The following is a 20,000-nucleotide window of genomic DNA, read 5'->3' as shown; positions in this document are numbered from 1 at the left end:
ATATATAATATATATATATATTATATATATATACATGCACATATATATATATATATATATACATGCACATATATATATATATATGTATATATACATATATATATAGACTTCAATGGTCACGTTGGACGACATGCTGGGGGCTTCCATGGCGTACATGGAGCTATGGCTATGGCTCCCGCAACGAGGAGGGAACCAGGCTGCTGGAGTTCTGCGATGCAAATAATCTTATGATTTGCAACACTAACTTCAGGAAACCTACCAGCCACCTAGTCACTTACCAATCGGGCCAACATACCAGCCAAATTGACTACATCCTTACAAGGCAAAGGGAGAGATGGCTGCTTATAAATCCAAAACCTTCCCAGGTGAAGAATGTACCCCACAACATAGACTGGTAGTTAGTGACTTTAGGATCAGGACTAGGAGGACAACCAGAAGACGAACAAATAGAGAAGAAGGATCTGGAAGCTTAAAGATCCTGCAAATGGACAGAGATTTAGGGACATATTACTTGAAGCCTCTGACGAAGTAGAAGGGGATAGAGCATCACAGGGGGTAGAAGACAGCTGGACGTTTCTAAGGGACAACCTGCTGAGAGCCACTGACCAGATCTGTGGCTGGTGCAAAGTCCCCTCTGACCTAGAATAACATGGTGGTGGAACAATATTGTAGACAGGGCTATTAGAGAAAAGAGACAGGCTTGGAAGGTCTGGAAAAATGGGGGGTAGCAGGGAATTGTATCAGACTGCCAAAAGAGAAAGCTAGGAGACAGGTTTATTTAGCCAGAGGGAAGCAGATAAGAAAAAATTGCCAATGTTCTGCGCCGTGAGGACAAAAAAGACTGGAGGTGTTTCGTGTTGCAAGACAGTGTTGAGAGAGAATCGTGATGTGGTAGGAGAGAAGGTGTGTCGCATGGAAGATGGTTCACTTGCGCTAAATGAGGATGCGAAGAGAGAGGTTTGGAGATGCCACTATGAAAGGTTGCTGAATGAAGAAAATGAATGGGATAAAGAGAGTCTGCCGAATGTTGACCCAACAGAGGGACCAGCTATCCGAGTTGATAGTTCTGTGGTAGCTAAGGCAATTAGAAGCATGAAGACAGAAGGGAAAGCCCAGGCCCATCAGGAATCACTGCAGAGATGCTCAAAATGTCTGGTAGTGTCGGCTATAGCCTAGTCACCATATAGTTAATCAGGTGATACACAAAGGGGTCATACCCAATGACTGGTGTAGCAGTATAATAGTCAACTGCTACAAAGGTAAAGGTGATGCCCTAGATACAAATAACTACAGAGGTATCAAGCTGTTGGACCAGGTGATGAAGGTTACGGAGAGGGTCATAGCCCAACTAATTAGAGAGAGAGTTAGTTTAGATGAGATGCAGTTTGGGTTTGTGCCAGGGAAAAGTACTACTGATGCTATATTCCTGGTAAGGCAGCTGCAGGAGAAATACCTAGCCAAGATAAGCCCCTGTACCTGGCTTTTGTTGACATGGAGAAAGCCTTCGACAGGGTCCCCCGATCCCTTATCTGGTGGGCAATGAGAAAACTAGGGATAGATGAATGGTTAGTGAGAGCTGTGCGGGCCATGTATAGGGACGCCGCTAGTAGGGTGAGGGTTGGAAATGAGTACAGTGAAGAATTCCGGGTAGAGGTAGGGGTCCACCAAGGCTCAGTACTCAGCCCCCTCCTATTTATCATAGTCCTCCAGGCAATAACGGAGGAATTCAAGACAGGATGCCCTCTATGCTGATGACCTTGCTCTAATTGCTGAGTCGCTATCAGAACTGGAGGAGAAGTTTCAGGTGTGGAAACAAGGATTAGAATCGAAGGGCCTCAGAGTCAATCTAGCTAAAACCAAAGTCGTAATCAGTAGGAAGGTAGACAAATCACAAACACCTTCAGGTAGATGGCCCTGCTCGATCTGTAGAAAAGGTGTAGGTAGAAACTCTATAAGATGCACCAAGTGTAAGCTATGGACACATAAGAGATGCAGCAATGTCAAAGGAAGGCTAACTAGGAAGATGGTTTTTGTATGTGGCAGATGCTCAGGAACAATAAACACTGAAAATGCTCTGAGACCAACTTCCGTCACTTTCCAGGGAGAAAAACTAGAAATAGTTGATAGTTTCCGTTACCTAGGTGACCAAGTCAGCAGCGGGGGTGGGTGTGCTGAAAGTGTAACTGCTAGAGTAAGAATAGCTTGGGCAAAGTTCAGAGAGCTCTTACCTCTGCTGGTGACAAAAGGCCTCTCGCACAGAGTGAAAGGCAGACTGTATGATGCGTGTGTACGAACAGCCATGCTACATGGCAGTGAAACATGGGCCGTGACTGCTGAGGATATGCGTAAGCTCGCTAGAAATGAAGCCAGTATGCTCCGATGGATGTGTAATGCCGGTACTCACACTCGGCAGAGTGTAAGTACCTTGAGAGAAAAGCTGGACCTAAGAAGCATCAGTTGTGGTGTGTGCAAGAGAGACGTTTGCGCTGGTATGGTCATGTGGCGAGAATGGATGAAGATAGTTGTGTGAAAAAGTGCCACCTAGCGGTTGAGGGAACCGTGAGGAGAGGCAGACCCAGGAAAACCTGGGACGAGGTGTGTGAAGCACGACCTTCGAACTTTAGGTCTCACTGAGGAGACCGAGAGACCTCTGGAAGTGTGCTGTGCGCGAGACGAAGAAGCGGCAGGACAAGTGAGTCCACAACCCGTGGCCTTCTACATGGGATGGAGCCAGCCTACGTATGCATACCTTCCCTTCTTGGGACACAAAAACTCTACTTGTGAAGACGTGTTGAGGGTGAGGACAAGTGAGGATCAGAATCGAATCGATCAATGGAAATTGCGGATGTGCTACCAGTGCTGGTGGCATGTCGAAACTCTGCTTGTGAAGACCCATTGAGGCAAGTGAGGATCAGAATCGAAATCGATCAATGGAAATCGATCAATGGAAATTGCAGATGTGTTACCAGTGCCGGTGGCATGTAAGAGAAGTTTCCGTTTCGCGACCGTTGCCCAGCCACCGCCGTTTCGTGTCCGTTGCCAGCCTCGCCTGGCCCTCGTGCCGGTGGCACATAAAAAGCACCATCCGTTCGTGGCCGTTTGCCAGCTCTGTCTGGCACCAGTGCGGGTGGCACGTAAAAAGCACCCACTACACTCACGGAGTGGTTGGCGTTAGGAAGGGCATCCAGCCGTAGAAACACTGCAGATTTGACTGGGCCTGATGAAGCCTTCTGGCTTCACAGACCCCAGTAGAACCGTCCAACCCATGCTAGCATGGAAAACGGACGCTAAATGATGATGATGATGATGATGGACATGCCCATATATATATATTATGTATATATATATATATATATATACATGCACATATATATATATGTATATATATATATATAATTACATGCACATATATAATATATATGTATATAACATATATATATATACATGCACATATATATATATATGTATATATATATATATATATATATATATATTATATATATACATGCACATATATATATATGTATATATATATATATATACATGCAACATATATATATATATGTATATATACATATATATATAACATGCACATATTATATATATATGTATATATACATATATATTATACATGCACATATATATATATATATATGTATATATAACATATATATATATACACATGCATATATATATATATATATATATATAAATACATACATACATATACACACACACACACACATGGTGGTGGCTGCCCCCTCGTTATCGAGTATGCTTAATCAGTGTTGTTATTGTGTAATGCCTGTGCAATGCCTGATCCATACATTAGATCATCATCATCATCATCGTTTAACATCCGCTTTCCATGCTAGCATGGGTTGGATGGTTCAACTGGGGTCTGTGAAGCTGGAAGGCTTCATCAGGCCCAGTCAGATCTGGCAGTGTTTCTACAGCTGGATGCCCTTCCTAACGCCAACCACTCCGAGAGTGTAGTGGGTGATTTTATGTGCCACCGACACAGGTGCCAGACGTGGCTGGTGAACGGCCACGCTCGGATGGTGTTTTTTATGTGCCACCGACACAGGTGCCAGACGAAGCTGGCAGACGGCCCACGCTTAGGATGGTGTTTTTTATGTGCCACCGACAGGTGCCAGACGAGGCTGGTGAACGGCCATGATCAGATGGTGTTTGTTACGTGCCCACAGCACGGAGGCCAGTCAATGCGGGTACGGTGGCTACTGGCCACGTTCGGATGGTTTTCTTATGTGCCACCGGCACTGGTACACAAAGATACAAATTCATTGATGTTCATCCATTTTGATTTGGTTTGAATTTCACTTGCCTCAACACAGTCTTCACAAGTGTCACAAGAAGGAAGGTATGCACAGGTGGACTGACTACGTCCCAGGTAGGGGCCACAGGTTATGGCCTCACTAGTCTTGCCGGGTCTTCTCACGCACAGCATACTTCCATAGGTCTCGGTCTCTAGTCATTTCCTTGGTGAGACCTAAAGTTCGAAGGTCGTGCTTCACCACCTTGTCCCAGTTTTCCTGGGTCTACCTCTTCCACAGGTTCCCTCAACTGCTAGTGTGTAGTACTTTTGCACACAACTATCTTCAGCCATTCTCATCACATGATCATACCAGCACAGCCGTCTCTCTTGCACACCACGACTGATGCTTCTTAGGTTCAACTTTTCTCTCAAGGTACTTACACTTTGTCGATTATGAACACTGACATTACACATCCATAGGAGCATACTGGCTTCATTTCTTGTGAACTTACGCATATCCTCAGCAGTCACGGCCCATGTTTCACTACCATGTAGCATGGCTGTACGTACACATGCATCATACAGTCTGCCTTTTACTCTGAGCGAAGGGCCTTTGGTCACCAGCAGGGGTAAGCCTTCCTTTGACATTGCTGCACCTCTTATGTGTCCATAGCTTACACTTGGTGCACCTTATAGAGTTTCTACCTACGCCTTTTCTGCAGATCGAGCAGGGCCATCTACCTGAAGTCGTTTGTGATTGGTCCACCTTCCTACTTATTAGGACTTTGGTTTTGGCTAGGTTGATTCTAAGGCCCTTCGATTCTAATCCTTGTTTCCACACCTGAAACTTCTCCTCCAGTTCTGATAGTGACTCAGCAATTAGAGCAAGGTCATCAGCATAGAGGAGCTCCCAGGGGCATCCTGTCTTGAATTCCTCCGTTATTGCCTGGAGGACTGATAAATAGGAGGGGACTGAGGACTGAATAAACATTACCATGACCTTCAACACATAAAAAAATATATGTATAAAAGCACAAGTAAAAAATTTACATGCACATAGAAATACAATATATATATATATATAATAAAAAACGGGGTAAAGCAAGGCTGTGTCCTCGCTCCTACATTGTTTGGCATCTTCTTCTTGCTCTTACTTTCACATGCCTTTCAGACATCAGATGATGAAGTGTTTCTGCACAGTAGAAGTGACGGGAAATGTTCAATCTCTCGCGTCTGCGTGCCAAGACAAAATCAGAAACGTCCTGATCAAGGAGATGTTATTTGCTGATGTTGCCACTCTGGTAACACACACAGAAGAAGCCTCCAAAGTCATTAATGTTTTGAGGCAAGCATGTAACGACTTTGGTTTAGCTATCAGCCTTAAGAGATCAACATCATGGGCCAGGCTCCAGGTACATCGGACATCCCAAACATACTATTGGAGACCACAGATTACCAAAGGTGGAGAAGTTTACCTATCTGGGCTCTACTGTCACCTACAACCTATCCCTTGACGCTGAGCTCAATATACGCATTGGCAAGGCAGCTGCTCCGATGGCCCAACTCTCCAAACGGGCTTGGGACAACAATAAGCTGACCAAGACCACGAAAATAAAGATCTACCAGGCATGTGTACTCAGCACTCAACTGTATGGAAGTGAGACCTGACGCTATACACCGCCAAGAGCGTCGCCTAACCTAAACATCTTTACCTGCGCTGCCTCCGAAAAATCCTCCACATCAAATGGCAGAATCATATCCCCAATAAGATGTCCTCAGGCAAGCAGGAATACCAAGCATGTTTGCACTCCTCACACAAAGACGTATGAGATGGCTTGGGCATGTTAGCCGTATGAAAGATGGCAGAATCCCCAAGGACATACTCTACGGAGAGATTGCTAGGGGTACTAGGTCTGTGGGTAGACCGATCTTACGTTACAAGGCGGTTTTTGCAAAAGGGACATGAAGGCCTGCAACATCAATATTAGCGGTTGGGAGGCAGTTGCCGGCAACCGTGGAGATTGTGACGTACGTAAAAGAGGGAATACAAAGGAGTGACAGAGAGAGAGAGGAGAAATGAAAGAAAGGAAGAGACGTCAACAAGAGACTATGGCACTACAACCAGCCAGGAACAGTCTTCGCTACATTTGCGGTACCTGCCAGGGAGTGTTTGTCCAGGATAGGACTACACAGCCACAGCAGGAATGTATCAGGACATGAAATGTAAAAGCCGGACTAGACTACTTCATGCGCAACTCCATTGTCTCCCGAGACAGAAAGGATGCCAATACAATACAATATATATAATATATATATATATATATATATATATATATATATATATATATATATATATATATATATTGGCCTGTCCAGAAAAGGTATATACAATAGATTAAAATAAGTAACCAAAATAAATTGCTAAAGTGTGTCAAGCAGCAAAAAACTTAAAAAGATATCAATCAACTAAAAATCGTTTTTACTCCCCTCAATTAAAAATATGTTAAAATAGTTTGTTTCATAAAAACCATTGTAGGTTGAATTCCAAGGAGCGTAGGAGAGTTCTACAAAATCAAGTCAAAAACACATCTATGTCCATTTCAGGAGTTCACAGCCGCAGTCCAATTATGAGTAATGAACCCCTCATCAGGATGAACAGGAATCTTACCATCAAGTCATTCTTGGTTGTGAAATTCCTGTTTATCCTGATGAGGGGTTCATTGCCGAGATGCAATTGGACTGCAGTTGTGAACTCCCGAAATGGCCATAGATGTGTTTTGACTTGATTTTGTAGAATTCTCCTACACTCTTTGGACTTCAACCTACCATGGTTTTTATGAAACAAACTATTTTAACACATTTTTAATTGAGGGGAGTAAAAACTTTTTAGTCAAATAATATTTTTTTATATATATATTTATATATATATATATATATTTGTGGGGGGTGGTATGTGTGTACATATATGTATGCATGTAAATCTGTGTGCACATATATATAAATATATATACATTTATGAATTTGTGTCACAGTATTCCTGATGTGAAACTGTGTTGAAACAGATACTGCTTTTATTTCGGGATAGTCAATTTAAAAAAATTTTTTTTTTCCAAATATGGACTAAGCAGAGCAAAAGCACACACAAGGATGGAAAGTGTTGCTGCAGAGATCACAGATGTGTGATGAAAGATTTCCGAAGAATCAACATAAGATAAATTAAGAAAAGTAATAAATGAAAGAAGAATGAATATATAGTGTATTTGTTTATTTGGCAAAAAAAAAAAAGACCATCCCAAAATACAACATATATACACACACATACACACTCACACACGCACGCACACACACACACACACACACACACACACACACAATTATATACTTTACTTATCAACCCCTCACCCATACCTCCCCCACACATACACAAAAGCTTGCATGTATAGGAATATAAAAAACTTTGAGAGAGAGCGTGTGTGTGTGTGAGAGAGAGAGAGAGAGAGAGTTTTTGCTGGAATATGAATTTAATTAACTATGACTTAGTTACCCAATAGGGAGACAATACGAATTATAACAAAAAACTATTTTAGATATTAATCAGTTCCTATTTTCTCTTTAAACATTTTGATATATATCCCATTGAAGATTAAGATATATATCTGCTCCCTCCTGTTCTAATGCTTTTCATTGTATATTATGGAGTATAATTATACAGGAAAGGGTTATCTAAATAAATCCATTTATTAATATTTGTATAATGCATGTTGCTTTCACCAGTTGACATTAAAGATCAAATCAACTCCCATTCGCATTGTGTATTGTGTCCAAAGATTTCTGTCATCTGACCTTAATGAAGTTATCTACCTTGCTTGTTGTTTGTTACATTTTAAACAAGCCTATAGGAAGTTTTTGCTACTAATTGGACAAACATTGTTGATTTAAATATCTGTGTTTCATATGAGTTGGTTGATGGGTAACTGGATGAGTGCATTGTTTACAAGTATTGTTGAAATTGAGAAACTTTGATACTAATACATATGTAAGAGAATAACAGTAGGACAGATTATATCATCATCATCATCATCATTTAATGTCTGTTTTCCATGTGGGCATGGGTTGGACAGTTTGACCAGAGCTAGCCAGCTGAAGAGCTATCTGGGCTCCCATTTTTGTTTTGGCATGGTTTCTACCACTGGATGCCCTTCCTAATGCCAACCACTTTACAGAGTTTACTGGGCACTTTTACATGGCACTGGTATGAGCGCTTTTTATTTGGCACCAACACTCATGAGCCTGCAAGAATTGGAATGTTCAGCGGATGAAGGGTGAAGGGGGCATGCCTGTAATCAAGGACAACCATTATTTTACTTAGCTTGACCTTTTCTCAAGCACAGCGGACCCCAAGGAGTTTCAGTCCCTTATATATAAATACATATATATATATATGTGTGCAATGGCCTAGTGGTTAGGGCAGCAGACTCGCGGTCGTAGGATCGCGGTTTCGATTCCCAGACCGGGCGTTGTGAGTGTTTATTGAGCGAAAACTCCTAAAACTCCACGAGGCTCTGGCAGGGGGTGGTGGTGATCCCTGCTGTACTCTTTCACCACAACTTTCTCTCACCCTTTCTTCTGTTGGTCTGCTCGCTTAGCCAGTGGGGTGGCATCATTTCAAGGCTAAAACAATGTGAAGCGCATTGTGACCAGCGATGTGTAACATCATCTGATAGCCTGGTTGGTCACAGTGATATCACCGGTGACGGTGACATATAATATATATATATATATATATATATATAGATATATACAGAGAGAGAGAGAGAGGATGGGATGAAGTGGTAGACAGTGAGTGTTCCATAAGTGAGGAGGCCAAGTTTATGTAAACAGACCATTATGTAGTGTAAACACCATTATTAAACTCCTACATATCTCCACAAGTAAAATGTTTTCTGTGGCAGCTGTGGAATATATTGAACCCTTTCGGTACCATATTTATTTTGAAATGATTTGTGTTTCTTTCAATTATTTGAATATAACAAAGAATTAAGTAAAATAACTTAGATATCATTAAGCTAGTGTATTAGGAACATAAATTGTGACTAAGGTTTGGTGGAAGATTTTAATTCAAAACTTGTGAAAACAAGACATCTGTACTACAGAGCCAGAGCATGTTTCAGCCAGGTTGGTAACGAAAGGGTTAAGAACATCTTGAAGCTGTAGTTCATAAAATATTTTTTCCGCTTTTTTAAGCTGTCATTTAGCAACAGGTCATTCTTAATAAGAATGTTCTCATGTTGAAGAAAGAATATATACACATATATCTCATACACACACATGTATGTGTGTATATATATATATATATATATATATATATTATCATGCACACACACATGTTTGTGTGTAGGAGCACTCCATCGGTTGCGACGATGAGGGTCCCAGCTGATACGATCAACGGAACAGCCTGCTCGTGATATTAACGTGCAAGTGGCTGAGCACTCCACAGACACGTGTACCCTTAACGTAGTTCTCGAGGAGATTCAGCGTGACACAGAGTGTGACAAGGCTGGCCCTTTGAAATACAGGTACAAGAGAAATAGGAAGAAAGAGCGAGAGAAAGTTGTGGTGAAAGAGTACAGCAGGGTTCACCACCCCGCCCCTGCCGGAGCCTCGTGGAGCTTTAGGTGTTTTCGCTCAATAAACACTCACAATGCCCGGTCTGGGAATCGAAACCGCGATCCTCCGACCGCGAGTCCGCTGCCCTAACACTGGGCCATTGCGCCTCCACATGTTTGTGTGTATATATACACACACACACACATGTATATATGTATATGCACACATACATGCATACATAAAGTAACAACCAAACAACTCTAGCAAGTTTTAAAGAAGTATGAAAATAGGCAACTTTTTTCTATAATGATATATACAGTGAAGATATATATAAAACATGATATATAATATATATACATGATTTTAGCAATTCTGGAAGATTAATTTGGCAATTTTTCATTTGCTGCCGAATGAAACCATGCTTGCACAGTGAATTTGAAAAATGATGAGACACATGTTATTCTGTTTCTAAATTATATGTTAATGTTTTGGCATAGCCACTGATGAGAACTCCACCTAGCAAATTATTTTATTTGCTAATTAGGTATGGCTGTAAAAAACAAGGTAAAAGTTTTTTTTATTTTTCATTCCCTTCAAAATTTCTCTTAAATGTGGTTTTGGTCGTTTTGACTGCTCTTACCAGCATGTAAGGCTGCCTGTTAAGGGCCGCCTCTTTTGTGTTCAAATGTACACTAATTTTATATATAAATGTGTGTGTATATATATGGACAAAGAACTGAATTATTGCATGTACACAGAAACAAGTATTTATTGGACAATATATATATATACAGGTTTTTGAAGGCAATCAGTAGTTTAAATTTCAGTGTACATGAAAAATTCATATACACCCCCACATGCATACGTGCACACACACACGCACACAACTTTACATCTACAGGAATATAAAAAACTTTGTGAGTGTGACCTTATACATTTATAATCTCTAAATCTCAAATTGAGTTCTTTAAAAATACCTTCTTCACATTTGTATTCAACTCACTTTGAATAACACCTTTTCTTAATACAATTCTATTTTGCTGAGATTAGGAATTTATTCTATGTATACTGTTTATAGCATTTCATTTGCTGGTGTCCTCGTCTTGATTGTTACTTTCACTGTTTTGGCTGTTGAACACTCCTGCCTTCTTCAAAATAGTAAATAGAAATAAATAAAAGGCGCAGGAGTGGCTGTGTGGTAAGTAGCTTGCTAACCAACCACATGGTTCCGGGTTCAGTCCCACTGCGTGGCATCTTGGGCAAGTGTCTTCTGCTATAGCCCCAGGCCGACCAATGCTTTGTGAGTGGATTTGGTAGACGGAAACTGAAAGAAGCCTGTCGTATATATGTATATATATATATATATATATATATATATATATGTGTATGTGTGTGTGTGTTTGTGTATGTGTGTTTGTCCCCCTAGCATTGCTCGACAACCGATGCTGGTGTGTTTACGTCCCTGTCACTTAACGGTTCGGCAAAAAGAGACCGATAGAATAAGTACTGGGCTTACAAAGAATAAGTCCCGGGGTCGATTTGCTTGACTAAAGGTGGTGCTCCAGCATGGCCGCAGTCAAATGACTAAAACAAGTAAAAGAATATATATTATCATCGTCATCATTAATTTAATATCTGTTGTTCATGTCAGTATGGGTCAGATGGTTTGACCAGAGCTGGCAAGCTGGGTGGGGGGTGGGGGCACTACACTAGACTCCAGTTTGATTTAGCATGTTCTCTACAGCCGGATATCCTTCCGAACACCAACCACTTAACAGAGTATGCCGGGTGGGTGACACTGCACAGGTGAATTTTTACATGACACCACACAGGCGCAGGAGTGGCTGTGTGGTAAGTAGCTTGCTAACCAACCACATGGTTCCAGGTTCAGTCCCACTGCGTGGCATCTTGGGCAATCATTTTCTACTATAGCCCCAGGCAGACCAATGCCTTGTGAGTGGATTTGGTAGACGGAAACTGAAAGAAGCCTGTCGTATATATGTATATATATATATATGTATGTGTGTGTTTGTCCCCCTAGCATTGCTAGGTGTCTTTACGTCCCCGTCACTTAGCGGTCGGCAAAAAGAGACCGATAGAATAAGTACTGGGCTTACAAAGAATAAGTCCCGGGGTCGATTTGCTCGACTAAAGGCGGTGCTCCAGCATGGCCGCAGTCAAATGACTGAAACAAGTAAAAGAAAAAGAAAGAAAGAGAGGCACTTTTACCTGGTACTGCAGAGGCACTTTTATGTGTCATGGCACAGGTGCTTTTACATGTCACTGCAGGGGCACATATACATGGCACTGCATGGGCACTTTTGCATGGCACCACATTGGCACTTTTACATGTCACAGCACAGGTGCTTTTATGTGGGACTGGCATGAGGGCTTTACACCATGAAGGATCAATCTTATCACTTCTGCTACAGAGTACAGGTCTTCTTGAGTATGGTAAGGCACTAGGCATCTCAGTCCATTGTCTTCTCACCTGAAAGATTCAGCTATCTTGAGGTCGTTCTTCAGTACTTCATCCCATGTCTTCCTGGGTCTCCCACTTTGAGAGATCAGCACATTTTTACAGCACTGTCAGCATCCATCTGCTTCACATGACCAAACCAACACAGTCATCTCTCTTGCACATAGCAACTAATTCCTCTTATGCCTAACTTCTCTCTCAGAACATTAGCATTCTGTTGAACATATACACTTACATTATGCATCCCCATTACAAACACACACACACACACACACACTATATGCATGCATGGAAACTGGACGTTAGATAATGATGATGATATATATTCATATATTCACAAACAAGTTGATACATAGTAGTAGACTGAGACATTACGAGCCTCAGAAATGGGATCTTAACCAAAGGCCATGATTGGCTGGCCTGGGACAGTGGCGCGAAATAAGTAGAGACAAATCGCGGCACGTGTCAACCAATCAGGTTAGTGGTTACAACAGGAACAAGTTGGCCAAAGATGTTTGTAATCTCAAACGAGATCATTCTTATTATTTCTCTCAAACAATGAGGATACCAGAGACTGCTACAGCCACATTCCAAAATGGATGAAACTGCTACTGCTACACTGTAAAAAAGAATGTTGACAGACAGAATTCTTTTGTTGAGGGTAACCTTAAGTAAACATCTACAAAAGGAAAACTATTTATACATTGATCCCTCTACTCTTCATGTCCAAGTTGCTAAGATAAAACAAATTGAATGCAAACTGACAAAACTTGGCAATTGCAAGTCAAATCAAAAAGCATTAAATGGAAGGTAATAAAATTATGTGTAATAAAATAAATGTGAGTGTGTCTATAATACATATATATATATATATATATAGGCGTAGGAGTGGCTGTGTGGTAAGTAGCTTGCTAACAAACCACATGGTTCCGTTTCAGTCCTACTGCGTGGCACCTTCGGCAAGTGTCTTCTACTATAGCCTTGGGCAGACCAAAGCCTTGTGAGTGGATTTGGGAGATGGAAACTGAAAGAAGCCCGTCGTATATGTATGTATGTATGTGTATATATATGTGTATGTATGTGTGTGTATATGTTTGTGTGTCTGTGTTTGTCTCTCCCCAACATCGCTTGACAACCGATGGTGGTGTGTTTAGGTCCCTGTAACTTAGCGGTTCGGCAAAAGAGACCAATAGAATAAGTACTAGGCTTACAAAGAATAAGTCCTGGGGTCGATCTGCTCGACTAAAGGTGGTGCTCCAGCATGGCCACAGTCAAATGACTGAAACAAATAAAAGAGTAAAGAGTATATGTATATCCATACATAATAATATCTAAAATTTGATGAATGTATTTCCTCTCTATTGTGCATATGGGGTGGGATTGCCATTAGTCAGGTGAAATACTTGTCTTTTTTGAATTGGTTCTTTTTTTTTTTGCACTCCAGTGACATTGCGCTGTGAATGGTTGTAGAAATCTGGCTTCATTATGACATAAAATCAATTCCTGTAGTATTTCCTCTTGTTGAATTTTTGAGAAGATGGGTACCAGTGATTACTTCGTGCTTTTACATATATGTGTCATCATCATCATCATCATCATCATCGTTTAGCGTCTGTTTTCCATGCTAGCATGGGTTGGACGGTTCAACTGGGGTCTGTGAAGCTGGAAGGCTTCATCAGGCCCAGTCAGATCTGGCAGTGTTTCTACGGCTGGATGCCTTTCCTAACGCCAACCACTTCGTGAGTGTAGTGGGTGCTTTTTACGTGCCACCCGCACAGGTGCCAGACAGAGCTGGCAAACGGCCACGAACGGATGGTGCTTTTTACGTACCACCGTAATATTTACACACACTCATATATATATACATGTATGTGTGTATATATATATACTCTTTTACTTGTTTCAGTCATTTGACTGTGGCCATGCTGGAGCTCCGCCTTTTAGTCGAGCAAATCGACCCCGGGATTTATTCTTTGTAAGCCCAGTACTTATTCTATCGGGCTCTTTTGCCAAACTGCTAAGTGACGGGGACGTAAACACACCAGCATCTGTTGTCAAGCAATACTAGGGGGACAAACACAGACACACAAACACATACACACATATATATATATATATATACGACAGGCTTATATATATATATATATATATATATATATATATATATATAATACACACATACACACACGTATACATGTATGTATACATTATACATAAAAACATACATATTACTCACACATACACAAACAAACATCCATATGTCTGTCCATCCACACATACGTTCTTTGATTATTTAGATGGTAAAAAATACAGATGTTCCATCAAATCTTGAATATCAATGCCTGGAACTTACAATGGAACCAAAAACCAATGGATCAAAAGAACAGCTAGATCTAATGACTTACCTATATCAATTAGAACTCTTTAGGCCACGCATGCATGAGTGCATCAATATGGGAAGCATTTAGTTGTAAAATACCATTATCTTTATATATGTAAAACTGAGAATATGTGTCTGTCTGTATGTCTGTCTGTCTGTGTGTTTCCCTAAAACTTGAGAACTACACAACCAATTTCATTCAAATTTTACACATGCCTTACTTAGGGTCCATGTAGTTTCATGGGCAAAAAATGTTCAACTTCTTGCCTAGAGTGAGCCCATAGCAATATCATAAAATGCCCCCCCCCCCGATGTAGAGGTAGGCTGGATTGTAGCCACACTTCTATACAAGAGGGAGGACAAGATACAATTGATCGAAATTACAAGAGACGGGCTAACAATTCCAGTCTGTTATATATTTTGAGTTTTGTTATCACTAGTGATATCAAGATATAACTTTCTATTTTGTATTTTATGTGTAGACATATATATATAGATGTATATGTAATATATACACATATATATACACTAGCACTATGACCCGGCAACGACAGGTCTTTAATGCTAGTTTCTTATAAATCTGAATACGAAATGGAGTTAATTCCTGGCCCTCTTTTCATTCTAAAAGATTAAAAAAAAATGAATAAATTATAGATAAATAAAAGTAAATCAATGTATTGCAAAGATGTTTTAGATACAGGAACTCTCTGCAACACAGAGAGAGAGAGAGAGAAAGGCTGCAGTTTAATGACTGAAACCAGGAGAAAGATAAAGATATATATATATACCATGAGTGTTTCATTAGGTTAAGTTATGGTGTGCCTTGAGTATACATTCTACTTAGGCTGAAGCTTATTCCAGCCTCGCCTCGCCTCGGTGCCGGTGGCACATAAAAAGCACCATCCGTTCATGGCCGTTGCCAGCCTCGCCTGGCCCCCCGTGCCGGTGGCACATAAAAAGCACCATCCGATCGTGGCCGTTTGCCAGCTTCGCCTGGCCCCCGTGCCGGTGGCACATAAAAAGCACCATCCGATCATGGCCGTTTGCCAGCCTCGCCTGGCACCTGTGCAGGTGGCACGCAAAAAGCACCCACTACACTTATGGAGTGGTTGGCGTTAGGAAGGGCATCCAGCCGTAGAAACATTGCCAGATCAGACTGGGCCTGGTGCAGCCTCTTGGCTTCCCAGACCCCAGTTGAACCGTCCAACCCATGCCAGCATGGAAAGCGGACGCTAAACGATGATGATGATGATGATGATGAAACATGTAAGCAACTGAGAGTTCAAATCTATGGCATGCCAGTTTGTCTCATTTTCAGCTGAATAGACTGGAACAATGTGAAATAAGTCCATTACTCAAAGATACGACGTGCCACATTGTCTGTTGATAGAACCCATGACCTTACAGTCAAGAGTATAACACCTTAACCACACAGCCACGTGCCTTCACAGTATTGCACTGGAAATCACAGCATTCTGTTCGGTTTTAGGAGCTAAATAGAAGTTATTCTAGTGTCTCGTCTCTTCAGTATATTTAAGAGGATATGTTTTCAGCAATGTCCCAACAACCCAATTGGTTTGCAGTGCATTTCTTGAAGCTATTTCGAAGGATAACTCCAGTGTTTATGTCTGTCATTATACCAGTTTGTGGAATGATTTGAGGGGTACATTTTATGAAATTTTTTCTATTACTCATGGGATTAATTAAACCTGTCGTTTCCCAGCCAGAGTGCTTAAATAAACTTGTTTTATTTCGCTTCATACATTGCTTCGTTTACCCTCTAATTTTAGTCACTTCAAATATGTTTTGTAGATCACCTTAATTATTTGTGCTGTTTAGGTCAGTCAGTTACAAATGACTGTGAATCCAGACGATTCTTAGCCAACATTATTTACAATAACTTGTAAATTTTCATTATAAACTACTCTGATTTCCTTCCTTTTTATTTATTTATTTATTTTTACGTTCATTAGTTTTTAATCATGTTTGTTGTTTTTTTTTCCTTAAAATATCACTGATAAAGGACATGTGGGAGGTATGGGATGTGGTTAAAATGTTATTTCAAGGTTTTTTACTTGCAGAGAACCCACTGTATTACAATGCGAGTAAAAGTGCTTGAACTTAAAAACAAAAATGTTATTAATTTGACACTTTGAATATTTAGCGTCTGCACTGCTATTGAAATTTCTTGTGTAATATATCATTGGTACACTGTCCTCATATTTCAAACACAAAATTCAGAAAGCACTCATTAAACAGCATTGATAATAATGGTATTTCAAACAAAGTACTCTTCTGTGAAAATGTCATCATTTATACATTTTAGCCATGTGCTTACTTAACAGCTGTACATGGTCAGATGGCTAACATAGCAAACTCTCTTTACTCTTTTACTCTTTTACTTGTTTCAGTCATTTGACTGCAGCCATGCTGGAGCACCGCCTTTAGTCGATCAAATCGACCACGGGACTTATTCTTTGTAAGCCCAGTACTTATTCTATCGGTCTCTTTTGCTGAACCACTAAGTGACAGGGACGTAAACACACCAGCATCGGTTGTCAAGCAATGCTAGAGGGACAAATACAGACACGCAAACTCCCCCCCACACACACACATATATATACATATACATATATACGACAGGCTTCTTTCAGTTTCCGTCTACCAAATCTACTCACAAGGCATTGGTCGGCCCGGGGCTATAGCAGAAACACTTGCCCCAGATGCCACGCAGTGGGACTGAACCCGGAACCATGTGGCTGGTTAGCTAGCTACTTACCACACAGGCACTCCTACTGACTGAAGTCCACTAAATTAGCTTAATTCCAGAGATGTAACATGCCGGTAAGAATACAGAACTTGATGGAAATAAGATAACAGAACTGTCTATAACTGACATGAAGAGATATGTCATTAGCTAATATTTTTCAGACCATGGATGGAAGCACTCCGTCGGTTCCGACGACGAGGGTTCCGGTTGATCCGACTCAATGGAACAGCCTGCTCGTGAAATTAACGTGTAAGTGGTTGAGCACTCCACAGACACGTGCACCCTTAACGCAGTTCTCGGGGATATTCAGCATGACACAGAGAGTGACAAGGCCGGCCCTTTGAAATACAGGTACAACAGAAACAGGAAGTAAGAGTGAGAGAAAGTTGTGATGAAGGAGTACAGCAGGGATCACCACCATCCCCTGCTGGAGCCTCGTGGAGCTTTTAGGTGTTTTCGCTCAATAAACACTCACAACGCCTGGTCTGGGAATCGAAACCGCGATCCTATGACCGCGAGTCCGCTGCCCTAACCACTGGGCCATTGCGCCTCCTTTCAGACCATATGGGTCTGCAGAGACAGTATTCAACCCCTTTCGTTACCAACCCGGCTGAAACTGGCTCTGGCTCTTTAGTACAAATGTCTGGTTTTCAAAAGTTCTGAATTAAAACCTTCCACCAAACCTTAGTCACAATTTATGTCCCTAACTCTAGCTTAATGATAACGATGTTATTTTACTTAATTCTTTGTTATATTTAACATAATTGGAAGAAACACTGAGCATCTCAAAATAAATTCAGTAACGAAAGGGTTAAGCCTTCTGTAAAACTTTAAGCAGATGAAGACCAAACTTTGTCCAAGACAGGAATCTGAGCCACTGCAGTGAACATGTATTGTATAGCCTCTGGTTATTCCTAATGAAGTACATTTGATCAAAGGAATATCAGCTTTAATTAGGCTGTCTTTTCTTTAGGATTACATTATCCAATATATCCTTTTTTAAAATAGGATGTGACTTGAGAGAGATTTAGTTACTAATCATGTGACCATATATAGGTTGTTGTTGGTAGTGGTGGTGATGGTGATGGTGGTGGTGTATTGTAGTTCATTTTGAAGTGACAGAATGGCTTTGAGTCAAACCAACTTGAAATCTGAAAACAGATTCTATTCTGTCAGCTGTCAGAAATTCTCTGCTGTTGAAACCACCATATAGAGGCTACCCCATCAACTCCTAATTCCTCATTAGCTCAAGCTGTTTACAGGTAGCTTTTTTTTTTTTTTTTCTTTCCATGCAGTGAATTGAACTTGTGAACAGCAAGTTAGCACAGAACAGAAACGTTAGCACGCCGGGCGAAATGCGTAGCCATATTTCGTCTGCCATTACGTTTTGAGTTCAAATTCCACCGAGGTCGACTTTGCCTTTCATCCTTTTGGGGTCGATAAATTAAGTACCAGTTATGCACTGGGGTCGATGTAACTGACTTAATCCATTTGTCTGTCCTTGTTTGTCCCCTCTGTGTTTAGCCCCTTGTGGGTAGTAAAGAAATAAATATTCTACACTACTACTACTACATCTGAATTATAATCACTTATGGTGCTTATTTAGTGCTAGGTAGACTCAACCACTGAGCAGTAAGTGACTCAATATCAGATATAATACAACAATGGTGATGTGTCTCAAACTGCTCAGGTGATTGACTCTCAGCTGGGATCTAAAATACACATACTGCACTATGCATTTATTTAGTTTCCGCTGTTGTCAAGTGAGATGTTGCTATGGCTGCTACTACTGTTTATTTCTCTTACATCGTCCCTGTTATTGCTCTTGCTGCTACCATTGTTGTTGTTTTTGTGTCTTCACTTGCAAGTCTTCCTCGGACTGAGCAGATCTAGGAATTAAAGAATTCCAATCATGAGCGGCCCCTCATTCTTGCAGCTTTTGTGTCTTTGTAACTACGCTATCCAATGTGTCTCTTGTATTTTTTCAAGGGAGTAGGATGTAATTTGAGCATGAATTATCTATTGTAACAGTTGTTGTTGCTGATGTTTTTTATTAGTTTTGTTGTTGTTGTTGTTGTTGTTGTTGTTGTTGTTGTTGTTGTTGTTGCTGTTGTTGTTGTTAGCCACAGTTCTGCCCTGCTTGAAAAGATCTCTGTTCAAAAGTGTTCCGCCTGTAAACTTCCGTCTTTTTGTACACTTTGGACTTACCTTGTCCAATGCGATCTTCATTTCTCAAGATGGTAGTTCTTTAGTTTGTTTTAGCCATCACGGCCAAGGCCATGCTGGAGATGGAGCACCAGAGTACAAATATAGCAGATCAAACTACCATGTAGAGGTTCCATTGTTGACTCGTGAACCACATGCATACCAGCCTAGGGACCCAGAAAGTAAGTTGGAGACGGAAAAAAAAAAAGACCTTAAGATCTTTTGGAACTTTGCTTGTTTGTTTTTGTTGTGATTGTTCTTTTTTTCTGCTCAATTGATACGA

At 40.8% G+C, this 20,000-nt stretch overlaps 1 protein-coding gene across 9 annotated transcripts in view; it reads left to right on the top strand.

The window, feature by feature from the left end:
• Positions 1–20,000, top strand: part of LOC115216625 (protein sidekick-2-like) — a 676,686-nt gene that overhangs the window by 612,320 nt on the left and 44,366 nt on the right. For 4 of the 9 annotated variants that reach the window (XM_036500690.1, XM_036500685.1, XM_036500695.1 and 1 more), the window contains one exon: positions 19,765–19,899. The exons of 4 other annotated variants lie outside the window; for them this stretch is intronic. In XM_036500690.1, coding sequence (XP_036356583.1) covers positions 19,765–19,899 — 135 coding nt within the window. Of the gene's footprint in view, positions 1–7,395; positions 7,472–19,764; positions 19,900–20,000 lie in introns of those variants that run through there. One more of the 9 variants, XM_036500722.1, reaches the window with a different exon arrangement.

The sequence above is a fragment of the Octopus sinensis genome, linkage group LG1, assembly GCF_006345805.1.
Source record: "Octopus sinensis linkage group LG1, ASM634580v1, whole genome shotgun sequence".
NCBI classification, from domain to species: Eukaryota; Metazoa; Mollusca; class Cephalopoda; order Octopoda; family Octopodidae; genus Octopus; species Octopus sinensis.
This window is presented reverse-complemented; position numbering and strand designations above follow the sequence as displayed.